Below are 20,861 nucleotides of genomic sequence, written 5' to 3'. Positions count from 1 at the left end.
AAGCTCTAACCTATTGATCTGTAAAGTGAGTACCTCAGGACAAAAAAGGGAAAAACACATCAGGATTTAGCGCGAGTGTGTTTTTCTTTTTCCATGAATAGTAGGATCCGGAGATAAGGGTCACTTTATTTTGTACCTATTAATATTCACTTGTGAAATATGGATACTCTTGGTGACATTAATATTCACGGGGGCTATCTTGTGGGATCTACTGGGATCTCCAGTCGTCTCTTCCTTCTTTTCAAGTTTGTGTATGTATTTATACATGTTATGTGTAGTACAACCATCTTACCCAAAAAAAAAAAGTACAGATAGATGCCAGAATCACATAAAAGAGCGCGATCAGCCGATTGCAGGGGTTGGAAGTTCCAAGTGAAAAGAACTTGAGATGGCTAGTTAAAATATTCATCTAACTTGCAGTAAAAGAGAAATGTACCTTCGCAAGAAAAACTAGTAGGAATGGTAGCCGTGTTGATGGCCGCCTCATCGACATCCCTTAGAATGTAGCTCTCCCTTAACCACATTATTGCTTCTCTAGCTTGCACCTATTTAGATCAGAAATTGACTCTCCGCTTATTGATCAACAATCAATTGGCAAATGTGCTAAGATTCAGATTCAAGTGTAGAGGGGCGTAGCAAGACCATATAATATATTAGTTATAATCTAATATATTATTATATTATAATTATATTATATTATTATTAAATTATTATTATATTATATTGTATTATTATATAATAATAGATTATATTATATGTCTATAACATAAATATTATTATATTTTAAAATATTATTTTATTGTATAATCATATAATGTAATATAATATAATATACACTATAATATAATCATATTATAATTACGATGTAATATATAATGTAATATAATCTAATGGATTATAATATAATTTAATAATAAATTATAATATAACAGATTATATTATATTATATTATTATAATATAATAATATTATATTATTCATAAATATTATTATATCAAATTATATTTTAATAATATAATAATACTATAATGAATTATATTATATATTTATAATATATCATAATATTAATTTATTATTATATTATATTATATTTATAGTATAATAATATAATATGTATAATTATGAGATTTATTAATGAATATTTTTATCATTAAAAAATTATTTAAATTAAAAAAATTTTCGACATAAATTAAAAAGTATTTTTGGAAAAAACTTTAAAATAGAAATTTTTCAAATAAATTTTTTTAGTTTTCAGTCAGTGCCAAAACAGTTTTTTATTTTTTCATTAAAAATCACTGTATTATCTCAAAATATTTTTTGTAGACTAGAAAATATTTTCTGACACACTCGGCTAAATAGGATCTAAACATGCTCGAGCATTAATAAACTAAAATAAGAAAGTACATTAACTCTACGCTAGCATAAACATATAAGAGAGGCCTTCCCAAACAACCAGCATGATCTTAAATTCAGAACTCTTTCGAGAAGCCATGGCGAAACATATGGGAGTGTGATTTAGCAAATGAGCATTGATGGGAAAGACAGACATGATGGAGGCGCAGGAGACACCCAAGTGGCGGAACGTACCAATGGTGGTGGCCTTTTGTTTCTTTTTCTTTTCTTTTTTTTTTCCTGAGGAGATATGATGTGGGAATTGCCATGTACAAAATAGATTTGATTAGTCCGAATAAGATCCGAAGCAGCGTCCGCCACCAAGCAACATACGGCCACCATAGGGATATAATTGCGCATGGTAGAAAAGTATCTCATATGCACGTCCATAGGCTCATTGGGTATTTGTTTCAGAACAGGGATACTGAGACCCAGGCGAACATCCAATCGGAAATAAGGGCCCCGCCTCGCTCAGAGAAAAGAGAAAAATAAAAAAGGCTGTTTGTTGTTTACCACCACACAGGCGGCCTTTAGTGCAAAATAAATGACACAAAGGTAATATATCTGCCTCCAAAAGGCTTACGACTTTCCAGTAAAATATAAGACCAACGTGCATAAGGTCACCGCAAGTTACCAGAAGCAGATGTTATAAGTTGTTGAGAGTGGTCTTAGAGCATCTTTGGGGCTCATTTGGTTCAATGTAAGCAAATCGAGTGACAGACTACTATTTCACTTGTTACCAACCCGCACGATAATCATCCGACGGATAGCAACTTTTGAAATCTAACTCCATTTTTCCTTCCGCCATTTAAAAAGAACCAGACATATAATAATAATATCTTAGACTCTCATCATGGGGATAAAGAAATTTTATGTATATTCTCGCAACAATTGCAAAAATCCAACTAGAAGTATAATCCATATTCTATTAGATTTTTGATTTTTTTTTACATATATTTTTTTATAAATATCTAAAATTATAGATCCATCCTTACAAATTTATTATTTACATATATATTCTTATGAATTATTTTATTTATATGTATATTTTCATAAATATCTAAAACTATGTAAATAACCTCACAAATTTTTTATTTACAAAAATTTCATTATAAATTATCTATTTTTGCATGTACGTCCTTTCCAATGACATATAGAAGTAACGTGCACCAGCTCACCGTAAGTTATCAAAAGCAAATGTTATAAGTTGTTGAGAATAGTCTAAGGACACCTTTTGGGCTCATTCGGTTCAATATAAGCAAATCAAGTGGAAGACTACTACTTCACTTGTTACCATCCTTCGTTACGGTCACTTGAGGGATAGCAACTTTCGAAATCTAACTCTATTTCCCCTTCCATCACATACAGAGAGCCAAAACTATAATAAAGATTTTCATCATGGGAATAATGCAGTTTTATGTAAACTCTTACAACAATTGCAAAACTACAACTAGAAGTATAATTCATATTCCATTATATACTTAATTTTTTATAAATATCTAAAATTACATATATGTTATATAAATTTACAATTTACATATATACACATACATACTTACATACATACATACATACATATATATATATATTCTTATAAAATATTCTATTTATATATATACCTTCATAAATATCCAAAACTATGTAAAGAGCCTCACAAATTTTCTATTTATAAATATATCATTATAAATTATATATTTTTATATATACATCCTTGTAAATTGCTTCTTTTGTATATTTACCCTTACCTTAATAAAGATAGACATGTAAAAAAGAAATATAAAAATACACACACATATTCATGCAAATTTATAAACACATACATGCTATTTCAGATATTTATAATAGTGTGTATATATATATATATATATATATAGTTAGTTAGTTAGTTAGTTAGTTAGTTAGTAAATCTAAAAGTTTCAGATATTTATAAAAATAAATAACCAATGAAACCGGGCTCAGAACCCTCCCAGAACTCCACCACATAAGAGCGTTGACGTCCGCATCCGACAAACCCCCCGCGCAAACCAACCTCCCGCATATAAAATTCTTATACGGAACCCCTCATCCCAATTTCTCACCGAATACATCTCTTTCTTCCATATGTATTTCGACGGTCGGATCTTCTTCCACATAAACACAACATAAACTTCGCCTGTAGATAACGGTGGTCTCCGTCCCCCTTTCCTAAATCTCCCCACCTCCAATGAAGCCAGTCCGAGGAGCTCCAGCTTGCGGAATAAAAAGCCTAGCTCTCTACAAACCCTAGATCCCATTGCCACTTTCCGTCACCGTAGCCCTTCGATCGGCCCCATGGCCTCCCGCCGGGTCCTCTCCTCCCTCCTCCGCTCCTCCGCCCGCCGCCCCCCGGCGGCACGGGCCCCCCTCGCCTTCCCCCGTCCCCCGATCTCCTCTCGCCGCCCTTCCCCCACCGGCTTCCTCCTCTCCCGTGCCGTCGAGTACGCCACAGCCGCTGCCTCGCCTTCCCCTCCTTCCCCGCTGCCGACCTCCCACTCCGCCGGTGCTCCTGGAAAGATCACCGACGAGTTCACCGGGAAAGGCGCGATCGGCCAGGTTTGCCAGGTGATCGGTGCCGTCGTTGACGTCCGGTTCGATGAGGGGCTGCCGCCGATCTTGACGGCCCTCGAGGTTATGGACAATTCTATCCGGCTCGTGCTGGAGGTGGCCCAGCACTTGGGGGAGAACATGGTGAGGACGATCGCCATGGATGGGACTGAGGGACTGGTCCGTGGACAAAGGGTCTTGAATACCGGCTCTCCCATCACCGTACGTTTCTCGTCCCTCCTATTATCTCATCTCTGTTCAAAATGAACTGCTTTGTTATTGATAGAGTTGAGTAGAAGATCTCTTTATCCGGGATTTGATGTAGGCTCACCCAGGGTTTCTGGATTTGGATCTAGCATAAAAACGGATGATGTTGGAAATTCCTTTTCAAAGTTTTGGGACATAACGTAGCTAGAAGACGAGCTTTTATATCCCATATTCTGGACAAGCTGGTGCGCATACTGCACTATCTAAAAATTAAAGGTTTAATTTTGATCAGCATGAGCGTGAGTGAACAATCTAAACTCTCTGTTTTGTCTTTCGAGATTATAATCTATTATGCAATAGTTTTGTGGGTTATTGATGTTTATAAGTCCTTTGAGTCCATATTTCTTCACTATCAATGTGATATCGGGGCTATTCATGGTCTTTTTTTTTTTTTTAAGTCCATCAGTATTATTTAGATCCCAAATACTCATTTCTTTACCATGTAGAATATATATGATTGGACGTACGATTCCTACTCTCATAACTTAGAGGCAAGGACATAAGTGTGGAATTTAGGGCAATGTTTTTTTCTATTTATGTGTGATTTGATGATCGTCAAGCCAATTGGTTGTATTAGGATATTTTAATGAGTTGATGGACCTGTTTTCTTGTCCACTGTTTCAGCGGTGAGTTGAATTACAAAGTATACCGTGTTTGCTTGTTCATTGTCTTTGCTTCTTCTTTTGTTTGATTGACATGATTGTAATGCTCGTTTATATATTAGGTGCCTGTCGGTAGGGCTACTCTTGGACGCATCATTAATGTTATTGGAGAGCCCATTGATGAGAAGGGTGAAATAGGTAAGGTTACTGTGCTAATTTTCCATATCATATCGAGTTTAGCTGATGATTTTACTTGGACTTTAGTAAGTTTTTCCATTTTATTTTTTTTATTGGTTTCCTTTTTACCCCCTTAACAGCTACAAATCACTACCTTCCGATCCATCGTGAGGCCCCTGCTTTTGTTGACCAGGCGACCGAACAACAAATTCTTGTTACTGGTATCAAGGTACAATGATTGGTTCTATACCTTCTAGAAGGTTCACTTTGTAGTTTTTAGTTGTTGATTCAAATTACTTGTTTAAGAACTTAATTATGCTCTTCTATGTTTGCAATGTTTTACAAACATTTCAATGAGTTCCATTGTACGTTACTCAGATGGTGTTTGCTTTTATCTGCAGGTCGTCGACCTTCTGGCACCATACCAAAGGGGTGGAAAGATTGGACTTTTTGGTGGTGCTGGTGTGGGGAAAACTGTGCTTATTATGGAACTGATTAACAATGTTGCTAAAGCCCATGGTTGGTTATAAGAAGAGATTAATAATTATACATTAATTTTTAAGTTCTATTGGTCCTTCTGTTCATAGTTTTTCTACCTGCCAGGTGGTTTCTCTGTCTTCGCTGGTGTTGGAGAACGTACTCGTGAAGGCAATGATTTGTACAGGGAAATGATTGAGAGTGGTGTCATCAAGCTTGGTGATAAACAGGTCCAAGTTAAAGTTTTTTTTTTTTTTTTTCCGCGCTTTTATTTTGTGATCACTGTCATTGGGTCCTTTTCCCCCAATCCTAGGACTCACCACAAATGGGATCATATTGCAGGGTGACAGCAAGTGTGCACTTGTCTATGGGCAAATGAATGAGCCTCCTGGTGCTCGTGCTCGTGTTGGCCTGACTGGGTTGACGGTGGCGGAGCACTTCCGAGATGCTGAAGGGCAAGATGTGCTTCTTTTCATTGACAACATTTTCCGTTTCACCCAAGTGAGCTCTCAGGAGTCATATATATATATGTGTATATATATATATTTAATGTAATATATTTCCTAGTTGCTTATTTTTATACACTTCTCTACACTTTCTAGGCAAATTCTGAAGTGTCGGCGTTGCTTGGTCGTATCCCATCTGCTGTTGGTTACCAACCAACTTTGGCAACCGATCTTGGTGGACTTCAAGAGCGTATCACAACAACTAAGAAGGGCTCTATCACCTCCGTCCAAGCCATTTATGTGCCAGCTGATGACTTGACAGATCCTGCACCTGCAACTACCTTTGCCCATCTTGATGCCACAACTGTGTTGTCACGACAGGTGTGCTTTGATCTAGTTATGTCCTTTAATATGTTACAAATTAAATTATTTTCTTTTTCTATGTTTCTTGTTGCTAATATGGGAAATTGTTTTCTTAATTAGATCTCTGAACTTGGTATATATCCTGCTGTTGATCCTCTTGATTCAACATCTAGAATGCTTTCTCCTCATGTATTGGGCGAAGAGCATTACAACACTGCTCGTGGCGTTCAAAAGGTTCTTCAGAACTACAAGAATCTTCAAGATATTATTGCAATTTTGGGAATGGATGAGCTCAGTGAAGATGACAAATTGACCGTGGCTCGTGCACGCAAGATACAACGGTTCCTGAGCCAACCTTTCCATGTTGCTGAAGTGTTCACTGGTGCACCTGGAAAATATGTGGAGCTGAAGGAGAGTGTTGACAGCTTCCAGGTGAATAAAATCTTTCTTTTTTTTACTTAGGAAAAACAAATGACCTTATGCTGTATTTCTTGTATTCTATAGCATTTAAGTAATTTTATTTATAATGTACTAAAAGATCCTGTCTGTGGAGTATTGTTTACATAAATTGCTTCTACAAATTTACTGCATGCTACTTGTACTTTCATTTTCTCAAATCCTCAAATTATGTTTCAAATGAGCAAGTAGTTTATAATGAAGTGAACTTTCAGAGGCTTGTCAAAGTGCTGTGAGCTCTTTCTTTTTCTTTCCTCACTCTTTAGCAGCAGTTTAATTATTTTGTGCGGTATGCATCCTTTCTCATCTAGTTGAGAAATAGCATTGCTACATTTATTGTATGGTATGCTTCCGTTACCGTCATCAAATTGAGAAATAGCATTGTTGCATTTATGGTCAGCCTTAAGGATCATGGAGCAGCATGCCTCTCAATCATTTGTTGTACTTTGTTGGTAAGGATAAAGCCTAAGTCAACTTTGATGAAACAATTTGTTGTTGATATTGAAGTAATTGTTGCTAACATTTTCTGAGTTTTTCTGTAATTGAGTTATGTTAGTAATGATATCTTACAGTATGTTGTCTTGTGTTTTAATTTAATTGTACATTTTACTGTCCATTGCAGAATAATGTACTGACTGTCACTTTTATGTTTTCTGCTTTTTCGGTTTTTTTTTTGGCTGAGGTGCTCTAATAATGGAATGACAGTTTAACCTCTATATGTAGTTTGATCTCTTATGTGTACTGTTGACGAGCACTGAAAGTTATTTTCCTCCATGGTTGCAGGGTGTTTTGGATGGGAAGTATGATGACCTTCCTGAGCAGTCATTTTACATGGTAGGAGGGATTGATGAAGTTATTGCCAAGGCTGAGAAGATCTCTAAGGAATCTGCCTCTTGAGCACAAATTTAATTTTATTTATAATAATCTGAGAGACGCAGTTGATGATCCCTGCAATCTGAAAAAACACATTTTTTGAAGTCAACAGTGTTCGATGCAAATTCTTGTCCATGCTGGAGGTTTTCTGTAGGTTTTGAGGAAGGAGCAAGTGCCTGCTTTGCAGGGTTCTCTTTTTAGGGAATAAACAGTGTTGAACATTTGTTTAATTTCTTGCAGTTGGATACATGCCATTTCTACTCAATATTCCACTAGTTTTGTGGACTATTTACATCATTATCATTTGTTTTGAACATAGAAGTTATGCTTTGTGACATGTGTCTGCCTTCCTAATCTCTTGGCCCAATATCATCCATATTTGGATTGAGTGTAGATTTATGCCTTCCAGTGGAAAAGCAACCATGTTTATGTTGGAGACTGTTTACATGGTGTTGTGCTTTCGCATTTCCTTTCAAGTTTTACAATGTTTATGTAATTTCCATTATTTTTGGAGTGTGAAGATTGCATGACCACCCGTATTTATATCTGGAAGGCAAACATCTTCAAGCGGTTCTCTTTGCCTCTAGTTGTCCTCATCCTAGGTAAGATCTTTTTCTCCCCCTCTGTTAATGTCAAATTATGGTGGCAAATGATGTGGTGGATTCCCTCACAATTGGTGCTTTGATACATCACCTAGTCTCTCAATCTAGTGGTCTCTTAATACTTTGAGCTTCTCCATTGTTAAAGTTAATGTAAGTTTCGTGACATTAAGTAGATCCCTCATCTTATCCTTTTGCTATTTGTCAAAGGATCTCCTGATGTGCTTCCTTTCTAATTTTATCTTCATATGTAAACTTAAATTCTTCCATTAAGCATTACCCTTATATTGGTTTTTGTTCTTCAGAATGTGTTCTATGCTGGGTCTTGGTCTCTGGTCTCTGGTCTCTGGCAGGTAGATGCTGATAAAATTTGGTTGGGCATCTTATTATAAGGCTCTTTGCTTATGGCTTTCAGTTTCTCGTTATTCCAGTCTCTTATCATGCTCTGTCCTCAGCATAATGCGATTTCGGATTTTGTTTTTATGGGACGTCTTATTTGAGAACTTTCTATAAGAGATGCTTTTGTGTGTGCATGTTTGTATATCATATTTACATTGTTGTTAGATAAGAATGTTATTTTATATGACCATCTTTAGAAGCATCACACGATTATCTCATTGTTGGAATTCTCTTTCTTTTTGGTGGTTAATGGAATGCATATTTGCTTGGTCCACTCTTATCTTTTCTTTGACATTGATTTCTGGCTTCTAAAATTAGACTTGCCTGTTTTCCTTAAAAAAATTTACTTGCCAGTAGGAAAGCACATAGCAAGACACAAGAAACTTGCTCCACTTAGAAGTTCTGTTAAATTGGTTTTTATACTTATTAGCTGTTTGTTTTAACTTCGGACAATCTGGGTGTTGAGTTTGGTCTCCTTTTATTGTGTTTTTATTCTGTAATCTATGTTGTTGATTGGTATAAGTTCAGTTCATTATAATCATATTGTAGTTACCTTTTCTCAATTCCTTGTTGCTCTACATTTTATATTTTAGTTTTTTGTCACTTTCATTAGGTTATTTCCGAGTACTTCAGTTTATGATTGTTCGGTAATCAGTATATTGGCAAACTATCAGATACTCTCTTGATTCCTGCTACAAGCTTCCTTTTATTTTATCCTTTCATGCTTTACTCACCTGTACACTGTAATTAACATTACGGGAGCTGCTTTTCTGACGTTCTACATTACTATATGGTGCTTTTTTTTGCCCCTTCTGGAACAGCGACTCTTCTAGGGATTAATCGTTTTACATGATTAATCTAGTAGCTGTCGATATCAAGGCCATCACTTTGATTTGTCCTGGTGGGCGTTGGCTATATTCAGGACGCCATGTTATTCTGATGTGGAGTAAATTCTATCCTTCTGATTGGCGTTGCGAAACCAAATTTCCCAGTGCTAAATCCTTACACTGTTACACAGGTGGATGGAATACGTTTCTTATGGAGTAAGTCGGCCTGGGCCGGCACCACCTTGGACTAATTCGGCCTGGGCCGGCACCACCTTGCTACGCGACGCTTCTATCGGTCTTTCTGTCTGGTGATCGTGATCATGGCCGTGTTTCTCTGAGGGGATGCTGACATTTGTGATCGAATGCTATCAGGCATCTTTCGTAGTCATATATTAGCGAACAAATGATTATTACAGTTTGGCATCTCTTTTAAGTAGACCTCACCTTGCTAATAATATTAAACCGTCCATTAACGTTCTACGTGCAGGTCTTGAATAATTAATTACGTCTATGCTAGCTATGTTGAACTAGTGAAGCTTATTTATTTCTGATCTTCTTCTCGCCAACTATACTTTAAACTGTGTTGATGTATTAATCTCATGCTGATGTATGATTGTGCTGATACTGTTAATCCTCTGCTCAGACTACTAGCAGACGAGCTTGGGTTTCCAAATATGAACATAATATCTAATATTCAAGATTAAATCATATATTTAGAAATTGTACCTCATTATTTAGAGATCCATATGAAACCTGGAATGCAACTATGGTGGTATGTGCTCCTGTGTGTTTTTTTTTTTTTTTTTGGTAACAACAACAACCCTGATTTTTATCAAATTTGGATATAGCTTAAATTTTGGGGACTTGAACTTTGACTCTACAAAATGTCTATCACAGTGTACAATTGCATCTTCCTTCCATAACAAAGTCATTTATTGGAGATTAGGGGGGAGCCAAAATCTTCTGGGATAACATCATTCAGAACCTCATACCCTGCTAGGAAGCACAGAGGTATTATCAGGTAGCTAACGCTCGACTAGGAAGATCATTTTGAAGCATCCTCTATCATATTCAACTTCCAAATCCATATTAGAAATTTTATAGGATTATAACCATAAAGACATGCTCCAGTACATATCATGCACTGGACATTTCAAATAATTCATAAAAATAACTAGAACCTGCTAGCAAAATGGGTGCTCCCAAACATTTTTCCATGCATAGGATCACAATCAGATACTCCTCGAATATTCCTTATACTAGGTATTTAATGGTTGATAGGGGTGCAAATGAATCGGGTCGGATCAGATTATGGATGATCTCGATCCGACTTGTTCTTTCGATCAGGTACTAATATTGGATCTAAATCCAATTCAATAAAAAATCTGATTGGATTGGAAACATGACCAAAATTCACAATCCAACAAATCATTCAAGTCAGATCGGATCAATGAATAATTTGATTCCAACTCGAAAAATTTGAGTTCAAATTATATTTGGGTCGAATGTAGTTAAGTATATTTTAATTATTACATCATCAATTATTATTAACTACAAAGAATAAACAATAAATAATATTATTTTCAAAATAAATTAAGATATAAAATAAATTTTAAATATATATTTATGTTAAAGATATTACTTATATAAATCTTAAATCATAATTTAAAGACTGAAATAAGTTCGAGTCCAATGGTATACCAGATTTGGTTTGGATTGGATCCGAATTCAATGAACTCAAATTTAATCTAAAAAATGGAATGAGTTTAGTTTTAAAATCTGACTTGTTTCTATGAATCCTTTAAAATGATTCAGATCGGATCTAAGGGGATTGGGCCAGCTCAGGTCATGGTTCCATCAACCATCTTCTCTTTTAATAATTGAATAAGACAAATAATTTATCAGACTAAAAATGTTCACCAATTGTGAGAGAACAGTTATATATAGAAATAGTATATTTTGTTATATGTACGCGGAAAACGTTTTGTCCTAAAACAATTTTCTAGCAAGAGTTTTTTATGCTTTTGGGGAAAATTTCCCAGCCATATAAGGTTATTGAAGCTTGAACTTTTGCCAACGGAGAACCTTGGAACTCTCGTTCGGACACCCCCAAAATGAAATAAGAGTAGCACAAAGCAAGGAAAAGTAGAGCCACACATATATCACATTATATCTCCCAAACAAATTATTTTTCTTTTTCTAAAAAGAAGAAATACCCGATGCTTCTTCGGTGCTGGCTAAGCCGCTACCCTCTCCCCCTTTGGCGGCTGCGACGACCGATCCCTGCTCCCTTCCAACCTTTTCGCGTCCTCTTTCTTGAAATAAAAAGCGAAGCAGTAGAAGAGAAGAGATGGTCGCCGTCGCCCTGTCTTCCCCTCCACCTCCTCTGCTCCGCCTCCCGCCTCATGCCCCCTCCCTCATGTCTTCTCTCCCCCTCCCCCGCCTCCGCCCCCTTCGCCTCGGCCGCCGCCATCTCTCCTCCCTCGCCGCCGTCGCCGCCGCTGTTCGGCAGGACTCCGCCACCTGGATCCAGGCCCCGCTGACCCTCGTCGCCCCGGCCTCCCCCGACGCTTCCCTCTTCCACGTCTCCATCGACGTCTCCGACGCCCCCGACCTCGCCACCGCCCACATCGCCCCCGGCCAGTACCTCCAGCTCCGCCTCCCCGCCGCCTCCAAGCCCGCCTTCCTCGCCATCGCCTCTCCTCCCGCCCTCGCCGCCGCTCGGGGCGAGTTCGAGTTTCTCGTCAAGCGCGTCGCCGGCTCCACCACCGACCTCCTCTGCGGTCTTAGAAGAGGGGACGTCGTCGAGCTTAGCGCCGTCATGGGGACGGGCTTCGAGGTGGAGCGGATGTCGCCACCCGACGCCTTCCCGACCGTGCTTATCTTCGCCACTGGATCCGGGATCAGGTCCTCATCCCCCTCCTCTCTAATTTCCGTCTTCCTTCTAAATCATATTTCTTTATTGCAAGCTGGCAAATTTTTTTGCGTAAGAAGTCAAATAAAATTGTTGATTTTTGTTTCAAGTTGGGAATGTAAGTGAGATGAAAGATTTATAATTACTAAAATCGTAACTATTCGTTGATGGGGATGGAAAAATTACTGGAGTAATTTATCGAACATATTGTGAGCTATCGTTTGTTGTCGCTCAAACTGATACTGACCGAGTTCTAGCTTCTATCTGTTACAATCTTTGAGAGTGGTCACAACATTTTTATTGTTTCTTTCTTAATCTCTGCATATATGTTAACTGATGACAAATTGGCGAATTTTAAGACTTGGATCATAGACGTCTTCTTACTTATCTCTTTTTCTTATCACCAAATAATGCAGCATTGTGGGTTGATCATAATTTTAGATTGTTTCTAAGCGCTGCTGTTTTTTGTCTTAGCAAGTGGGCTAGGTGAATTTATTGCGGTTTTGAGGTTTTAAAAGCTTGTTGAGACTCTGCTAACATATAATCATATTTAGCAACAAAACTCCAGAAGGACAAAAGAAGAGTGTTGTCTTTAATTGGTTAGAAACCAATTAAGATATGCTAAAGCATGTACTGACTCTAACTTTGCTAGAGTAAGACCACAAACAATAAAATCGATTATATAAAGAATGTGGATAGAAACTTGCAAAGCATATTTCTATGTGCATAAGCTAATATGTTTGCTAGTTGCTCAACTATTTGAGATAGGTGACAATGTCCATATTTACTGACATTTATAAATGGCAAAAAGGATATGCTGCATGTCTCTCACATAATAAGTAATTGTGCATTTTCTTCCTTGATAGCTGTGAGGTAATCTATATTGATGAATGAATCTTTGTTGTAGAACAGCCAATGTGGAACTTAAGAGTATTTTGAACCTTATAAGGGCCTTGTTATGGGAATATGGTTGATATGTTTTTCTGTGAATGGTCAAAAGTTTGCAGATAACACCATCTTTGGTGATCTATGCTGAAGGGAAGATTTCTAACCATTAGGAACATTTTTAACCTGAAAGTTGTGAGCACCGTATCCTAATAGTTGGTAATGACTGTCAACTGACTATGCCCATGGACTGAATTAAGACATGGATTGACCATGGACTACTTGAGGTATACATCTAGTTTCATGTTTTCACTATAAGGCCTAAAAATACTTAGAGATACATGGACTAGTGAATCCATCTAGCTTAATAGCCTAATTCTTTGATGTCAGAATCATTAAGCAGTGTGCCAGCTGATTAAATAAGGATTCCATGAAGTTTTTTCATAGATTTTTTTCCTAAAGGTGACTATGCCATCTTTATTCCTTCTAGATTGCATAACCTTCAAACTTTATACTAGGGGAATTCAAATAAGCTTCATAATCATACTAAAAATTGGCCAAACTCTGCAAGATCGTAATTTGACATGATTGAGAAGCATGATGGACAAGCATGCCCAAAGTATGGGAAGGGTGTGCATGTGCATGTGTTAAGTAAAAACACAATCAAGCACTTCCCATCATGGAGTGATGGTTTGGCGAGCATGGCTTGTAGCAAGACTATCATCTTCTTGCACTTCAACCACATGTTCTTCCAAATACTTCAACTTGTTTTCACAAATATCGTCTTTTAAAGCAGACATATAAAGGAAGATTCTAACATGTTATATCCTGTTAATCAACTTTGAAAACCTTAAGATGACATGATCCATCATCTGGGGCATGTCCTAGCAACCTAAGGATTCATCATCCAATATTAGAATATTGTTGTCATCCCCTCCAATCAACATGGTTTAGATGAATTGAGGATGTATCACTGGTAGAAGATCACAGGCACTTCTTTTCACTATTCTTGGAGAATGTGAAGGATGTGATTACCCAAGGATGGGATGTGCCTCTAGTTGCTTTGCTATAGGGACCAAGAATTTATGTATACGCAGGTTTAGAGAGGAGATGTGAGTCATGTGCTGTAATTATGCTAACAACTGTTAACTAGCAATTCCAACAAGATCTTTAAATGGAAAATTATATTAGTTGAAAAGCTTTTTGAGTGCATTCACATTTGAGTCCTTCCATCAAACCTTGCCCTTTAGTGTTGTCACAGATAATGACAAAGGTACTGCCCAACCTATAACAATAATTAAATCATGACCATTGAAACCTCACATCCAGCGATATGATCCTCGAAGGAAAGACCATGATAAATCCTTTTACAGTATTATATAATATGTACATTCCTATGGGATTGTATAAACTGATAAAATATGTAAGTCCAGACAATTACTTTTCTATCCTAATGTGAACAAAGCTGAAAATACATACCTTATTGGCTATCATACTACCTCTGGAGTATCGCATGGCTACTTTGTCTGTTCCATTTATTTTATGATATTCGATAATTGATATGATGATGCCCCCAAAAGTTACTTGTTTGGAATGCTAGATAGCAGTTTTCTTGGGTCAATAAAGTGGTACAAGTTCATGAAGGAATGAGTTCTACACATCTCATTTTAGGAGTAATTACTCTGGTATGCTTAAAACATCATTCTAGAAATCATATCAATGCAAAGGCCTGCCTTACCAATGGCTTTGAACATTCATCTGGACCTAAAGCTAATTGGTTATTCCAGGCATCAAAATCTACATGCTCTTTTATGACTCTAGATCAATGTGTGGTAAAAAACCTCATATTTTTATTGATCCATAATCATGAAAAAAATTGTGAATAGTGGTTTACAATTTCATTGATAAAATTTGCTTTTATTGCTATCAAATATTTCTATACATAAATGGTCTTTATCATGACTTTGTGTTTAACCAGATCATGAATCCATTGTTTGCCTATTTAGCTTATTCGTATAAGTTTCCGCCTCTGCTTATGCCCCTTTCCCTAATGTTATTATTTTTCTTGGTTGAAGCAAAATTTGAGTATAGGAGTCCTAATAAAATGAGCAAAGTGCTGATCAAGATTTTGGCTAATATGTTGAAGTGATGGTTTATTTGTGTCAATGACATAGACTGTTAGTATGAGACTGACTTTCATAAGAACTATGGGTTGACAGTCTATTCATTAGATTTATTTTAGTTTTTGATAATTTTTCTTATGTTTATTTATTTGTGATAATTGTTAGTTCTTATAACATTAGTATTAAGTTGACCTGCATTATTTAAAATCAAATAATTTCACCCATTTTAAAAGAGAGGGTGCCTTTCAACAATGTTAGGAAAGATATGCAAAAAGTTTTCAAAGTGTATCTTATGAGGTTATAAATCCAGCCACTTAACTAGTTAAAAAGAAAAGCCAAGTAACTTCTACTTATAATATGCTAAAAGAAAGGGCTCAGTTTGAATGAGTATTGCACACTTCCCTTTGGATTTTTTTTCCTCCTTTTTTAATTATTTATAGCTAGAGTCAGGCACATGCAATGCATGTAAAAAAGAAAAAAGATGTTCTACAGAAACTGGAGGCAGGGAGTTATATTCGTTGGGAAGGATAACTTTGAAATATTAGCAAAAGTGGAGTTCCTTAAAAGCCATAGTGTTTGTGCCATAGATATTTTACTTACACATATACATATGTATATATCCATTTTTGCACCCACAAGATGCATATAGAGACTATAAAATTTTTGTACCCACATTATACGCAGCTTACAGACCTGCCAAAACTTATCATTTTTGGTTTCTAGGTATTTGTCAGTTCTCTGGATCATGACTAGTAGCACGGAACTCCAATATGAAGAGTCCATTATTGATTTTGGATCATTAATTTATTGATTTAACATGTGATGTATACATGCATGTATGTAGCTAAGGTCAAGAAGGAACAAAAAGAGATTTGCACAGACTGAAGTATGTTAGGGGCAGTTTAGGTATTAAAGAAAGCAGAGTCAAATTTAGGGGGGGGGGCAGTGTTGCACCTCCCAAAGCTTGCATTAAACATAGAGAAGAATTTCTGAAGGAGTTTAAAAAGCTGCCTAAGCACTGCATAGGTGTTTACGTATAGTTGCGTGTCACATAATAAGTGGCAATATCAAATATCTCCTGGGTGTTGTTTGTCCTATCACGAGTATTGTTTTCCAGCCATCACAAGGATAGAAAAAGCCTGCCTTATTGATGCGATTTTTGGTTTCTAGGTGTTCTTAGTGGTATAGGTCACAACCAATAGTGTGGATCTCTGGTTTGGAGAGTCCATTATTGGTTTTGCATCATTGATTTATTGATTTAACATTTAGTGCATGCATGCATGTAGTTGAGGTCAAGAAGAAACAGAAATGGTTTGCACAGACCAAAGTATATGAAGGGCAGTTTAGAAATCAAAGAAAGCAGAGTCGAAATAAGGGGGTTGGTGTTACACCTCCCAGCTCTTTCCTTATATATAGAGAAGTTCTGAAGGAGTTCAAAAGACTGCCTAACCATTGCATAGGTGTGTTTGTATAGTTGGGTATCACATAATAAAGTGGCAATATCAAATATCTCCTAAATGTTTTTATCTCTATCTCGAGTACTGTCTTGCAGCCATCACAAGGATAGAAAAAGCCTTCCAACCAATGTGTTTTGGAGATAATCCTGTACTTCTTTTTCTCTGAAATTTTGAGAGCACTGCTAGATGAAGTTGTGTTCTGGGACACTGGCACATGCTGTTTAGAGTCTCATAATATGCAATAATTCTTGGCAATAATCTAATAAAACTTGCTCCCTTTTATTAACATGTTTGCTTCCCTCTTGGCAGTCCAATTCGCTCACTTATTGAGTCAGGAATCAATGCAAATAAAAGATCGGATGTGAGGCTTTATTATGGAGCGAGAAACCTTCAGAGAATGGCTTATCAGGTGTGGAAGATAGAATTCATATACAATACAATTTATTGTATTACAGTTCTGTTTGCTGTATTGGTCTGATCAATCAAACAGAAAAGCTTGTAACTTTTATAGTGCTCTTCTACATCTTTAGGATAGGTTCAAGGTTTGGGAGTCTAGTGGTGTTAAAATTGTACCTGTTTTGTCACAACCAGATGATAGATGGAAAGGTGAACAAGGCTATGTACAGGTGATGCTTTATTTTTTTTTTTTAAATGTTACAATTTGTTAGAAAATTGAATACTTCAATTATTTTTAGCTTCCTAATTTTTCTGAGCTTCTTCTAGGCTGCATTTTCTAGAGCCAAACAAGTTCTAAATCCTTCATCGACTGGGGCAGTGCTCTGTGGACACAAACAAATGATTAAGGTATGACATATTTCTGTGATGCTAGCAATTATGCTGGTTTATATTCCCTGAGTAGCTGCAGCAATTTCGTATTCTGCAGCGATCTTCCTGGCAGAAGATGTTGATTAAGGGGCCATTTGGGTGCCCATATAATTTTTACTATGAATATTTCCATCTCTTGATAAGGCTGTGAAGAACATAGCCAAGCGGAGAGTCCTTTTTTTTCTCTGATCTAGGAAATCCTGAGCTCTTAAATTCCATAATGTAGTAATATTGAAAAACACCTTCTGAGGGGAGTCTATTGTCCTAAAAGATTGAGATCATAGGTGATCAAAGAAATCATAACCAGAAATCGTTCTTTGTTTCTCTCGCATTTTTGAGATGGTGACAACTAGAAACCATCACTTCTCTGGTGACTAATTATCCATGCATCCAAACAGGTCCTAAGAGCCTTTATTAATGGTCCCTTTTACTGATTTTTGACTTCATATCTGAGCAACAACACTCTGGAATTCTTTTCCTCTGTGATTTTTAGTGTGTGTTATTTGCATCCGGTATGCTATAATTGGGCTCTCTCTCTCTCTCTCTCTCTCTCTCTCTCTCTCTCTCTCTCTATAATGGTGTTTCTGTAGCAAACCAAATATTCAGTAAATCCTCAAAATGGGTTTCTCCATAAAACATCAGGAACTGTTATGTCCTAGAGTTACCCGAATTTTCTGCAATCATAGTGGTCTTGAATTGGAGATCTCAGTGAAAACATGAAGCATGGTCAGTCCTCTGCCTCACAGGTATTCTCCACCCTAACCCAATAGTTTGCAGCTTTGAAGATATCAACATTTTTTTTTAACAATTCTTCTTGCCCCCTTGCAAAAAAAAAACCCCTTTATCCTCATGATCTGATCCTCCAACATTACTCTCATATTTCTATTTGTTCAGTTTTCTCTGATCATTTGCTTTTCTAAAGCTAAGGTCTATGAAATCACCAATCTTTAGATTTCACCTTACACAGCTCCATCTACCCTACTTTTGTAGATCTGCCGCAAGGTAATAGCCACCTCAATCTTCACTTAAGTCCCTCTCTGAAACACCTCGGTTCATTCGTGAAGCTTTTTCAGAACACGGTCCATGGCAAATAGCAAAACCTTCTTAACATGTTATAAGCATGGTGTGAGATCAGCATCACCATGGGATATTCCCATCAGATGTGCCTAACTTCCTATACCCAAAACCCACACTAAGTGCATGACTGTTCCACAGTTATCTGTGGACATTTAAACGTGTTCTTGGTGTATTGTTGGTGTTTCTGACCTGAACCTTCTCATATATGGATTCCAATACCCTTTGATTAGAGTTAGGTAAATTTTCTTCCATTATCGCCATAAGTCCATCCAAGTGCTAAAACCTGGAGCAGACAGAAGAATTAGTGCTTTCGGGACCAGAAGAGATTAACCAGAGTTGAATCTCTTCTTCCCAATGCTCATAATAGTGCATCATTCCGCTTCACAATCATCTGTGCGCATTTCAACATTCACCTGGGGCAGTTGCTTGCTAACTCTGACCTGAACCTTCTCATCTGATTATCTTATTCGGCTTGCAACTTTTAATGCTATGCTTCTCCGCAAAAAACTTTTAATGCTATGCTGCTTGATGGATCATGGTGAAAGGAGGATAGGCACTAGGATTACAGCAATATCGGGCTTTAGTTTTTCGAATTTTGTTCTAAGTAAAAATTTATGAATATACTTGGAATGAGCTTTGTGGTTACCGGGTTTTGTTATCTCATGGATCGTAAATAGTTCTTTGCCCAAAGGTTAGTGAAAGATCGATAGGGAAGTGAGACCAAGCAAGAGAAAGGAGCTTGAGCACACATTTAATTGTTGAAGTCAGCATGTTGGTCCAAGATGGTTAAGGTACTTGGATTAGACACCAGAAAACAAAATCAGGATATCAGGAAAAACATCATAAATAAGGCACCGTACTTCAGAACAAAACAAGTATGTTTTGTATAAAAAGTTTTGCAGTTGAATTTCAAAAGGAAAATTAAATTAAGAAGAAATATACAACATTACAGAATTAGCTTTGAGGTTGCAGATTTATCTGATAAAAGTCAGTACTGGCAGCATAGTACTCCATGAATGCTGAATGCATATGTAGGTGATATTACTTCATGTTGAATTAACAAGTTCAGCAACATTCTAGGTTTGTATGCGATGTTGGATCTTGTGACTTTTTACACAGAAATCAAGCTCAAATTATAGAAGTCATGATGGTATTTATGTAGTGGCTGTTTTTTTTTTTTTTTTTTTTGTTGGGGGGGGTTGAGATTCTTACAGCTATCATGGTAAAACCACTCGAGATCACTAGTGCTCTCATGAAATATCCTTATTTATATGTTATATGTTGTATTTGTAGACAAATTTAGATACATCTGCTTTTTTTTTTTGGATACTCTATTTTAGACTTTGTAATAATAGGCATTATTTTTGGTAAATAATAGTAGTCTGGCTTAATTTAGATAATGTAGAACTGATGTGAACTAATGTCTATGATCACGTGGCAGGATGTTACAACTGTGCTTGTGGCTGATGGTGTGCCGAAAGATAAAATCCTGAAGAATTTCTAATGGTGGACAAGGACTCCTGTTTTGTTGTAACATTTTTGACAAAAAAACCATCAGGTATTCTTTAACCACCAAACTACAATCATTTGATTGAACTTGGATAGATTAGGAGCTAATAATTTATCAAATTTTGATATTTTTCGGATATTGTAACATATAGTATTTGAAATGTCTAGTGATTTAATATCACTTGAGGACCAGGGATCTGCACATGCAAATCTTAACTTTTTCATATATAAATGGTGGTCAACAATAAACTACTTGTTTGAAGATTCATGACTGCCGCTGTTTTTAAGCATGATAAAGCCAATGACATTTTTGGCTATCCTGCCTATTTGTGTTATTATAGTCTACAGATGAATAAATTATTATTATTCTTAAATTTACCCCATGAGAAGTTGGAAATTGCCTTGAAGTTGGCCTGCTTTACATCTTTGGTTGAATTTTTGAACCTGAGCTTGATGAAGAATATATGAAATAAAGGAGGTAATGACAGCTATCAAACATTCTGATCAGTGTTCTAGGACTCCAGATGTGTGAGATGATCTAATTGACCAAGGGATATAGAATGACCTTGGTACAGGCATCTAACATATGGTTGGAGCATGCTTTCCAGTATTTGTAGCTGGGAGTTCTTAGG

At 36.6% G+C, this 20,861-nt stretch overlaps 2 protein-coding genes across 3 annotated transcripts; both read left to right on the top strand.

Moving 5' to 3' along the window:
• Nucleotides 1-3,566: 3,566 nt before the first annotated feature.
• LOC105041149 (ATP synthase subunit beta, mitochondrial) lies at nt 3,567-7,911 on the top strand. Its single transcript, XM_010917990.4, has 9 exons — nt 3,567-4,175; nt 4,945-5,020; nt 5,140-5,228; nt 5,401-5,518; nt 5,603-5,706; nt 5,819-5,977; nt 6,079-6,303; nt 6,406-6,717; nt 7,525-7,911. Exons 1-9 carry the CDS (start codon nt 3,702-3,704, stop codon nt 7,636-7,638), a joined length of 1,671 nt encoding a protein of 556 aa, XP_010916292.1. The 5' UTR covers nt 3,567-3,701; the 3' UTR covers nt 7,639-7,911.
• A 3,745-nt stretch (nt 7,912-11,656) lies between these two features.
• On the top strand, nt 11,657-20,491 carry LOC105041153 (fruit protein pKIWI502). 2 transcript variants are annotated; one of them, XR_831349.4, is made up of 5 exons: nt 11,657-12,346; nt 17,128-17,227; nt 17,410-17,444; nt 17,542-17,622; nt 20,162-20,491. XR_831349.4 is itself a non-coding variant. In XM_010917997.4 (5 exons), exons 1-5 carry the CDS (start codon nt 11,790-11,792, stop codon nt 20,222-20,224), a joined length of 897 nt encoding a protein of 298 aa, XP_010916299.1. In that variant the 5' UTR covers nt 11,660-11,789; the 3' UTR covers nt 20,225-20,491. The 2 variants fall into 2 exon arrangements, 1 of the variants encoding a protein (XP_010916299.1); XM_010917997.4 differs by having other exon boundaries at nt 11,660-12,346; nt 17,349-17,444.
• The last annotated feature ends 370 nt before the right edge of the window (nt 20,492-20,861 follow it).

Source organism: Elaeis guineensis, chromosome 3 (assembly GCF_000442705.2).
Source record: "Elaeis guineensis isolate ETL-2024a chromosome 3, EG11, whole genome shotgun sequence".
Lineage (NCBI taxonomy): Eukaryota > Viridiplantae > Streptophyta > Magnoliopsida > Arecales > Arecaceae > Elaeis > Elaeis guineensis.
This window is presented reverse-complemented; position numbering and strand designations above follow the sequence as displayed.

Bases quoted from the DNA above. Each gene is read 5' to 3' on its own strand.
- LOC105041149 (XM_010917990.4), top strand. From the start codon at position 3,702: ATGGCCTCCCGCCGGGTCCTCTCCTCCCTCCTCCGCTCCTCCGCCCGC. The intron at 5,229-5,400 runs GTACAATGATTG...TTTTATCTGCAG, and splicing joins TTCTTGTTACTGGTATCAAG to GTCGTCGACCTTCTGGCACC. The intron at 6,304-6,405 runs GTGTGCTTTGAT...TTTCTTAATTAG, and splicing joins CAACTGTGTTGTCACGACAG to ATCTCTGAACTTGGTATATA.
- LOC105041153 (XM_010917997.4), top strand. From the start codon at position 11,790: ATGGTCGCCGTCGCCCTGTCTTCCCCTCCACCTCCTCTGCTCCGCCTC. The intron at 12,347-17,127 runs GTCCTCATCCCC...CCCTCTTGGCAG, and splicing joins GCCACTGGATCCGGGATCAG to TCCAATTCGCTCACTTATTG. The intron at 17,445-17,541 runs GTGATGCTTTAT...AGCTTCTTCTAG, and splicing joins GTGAACAAGGCTATGTACAG to GCTGCATTTTCTAGAGCCAA.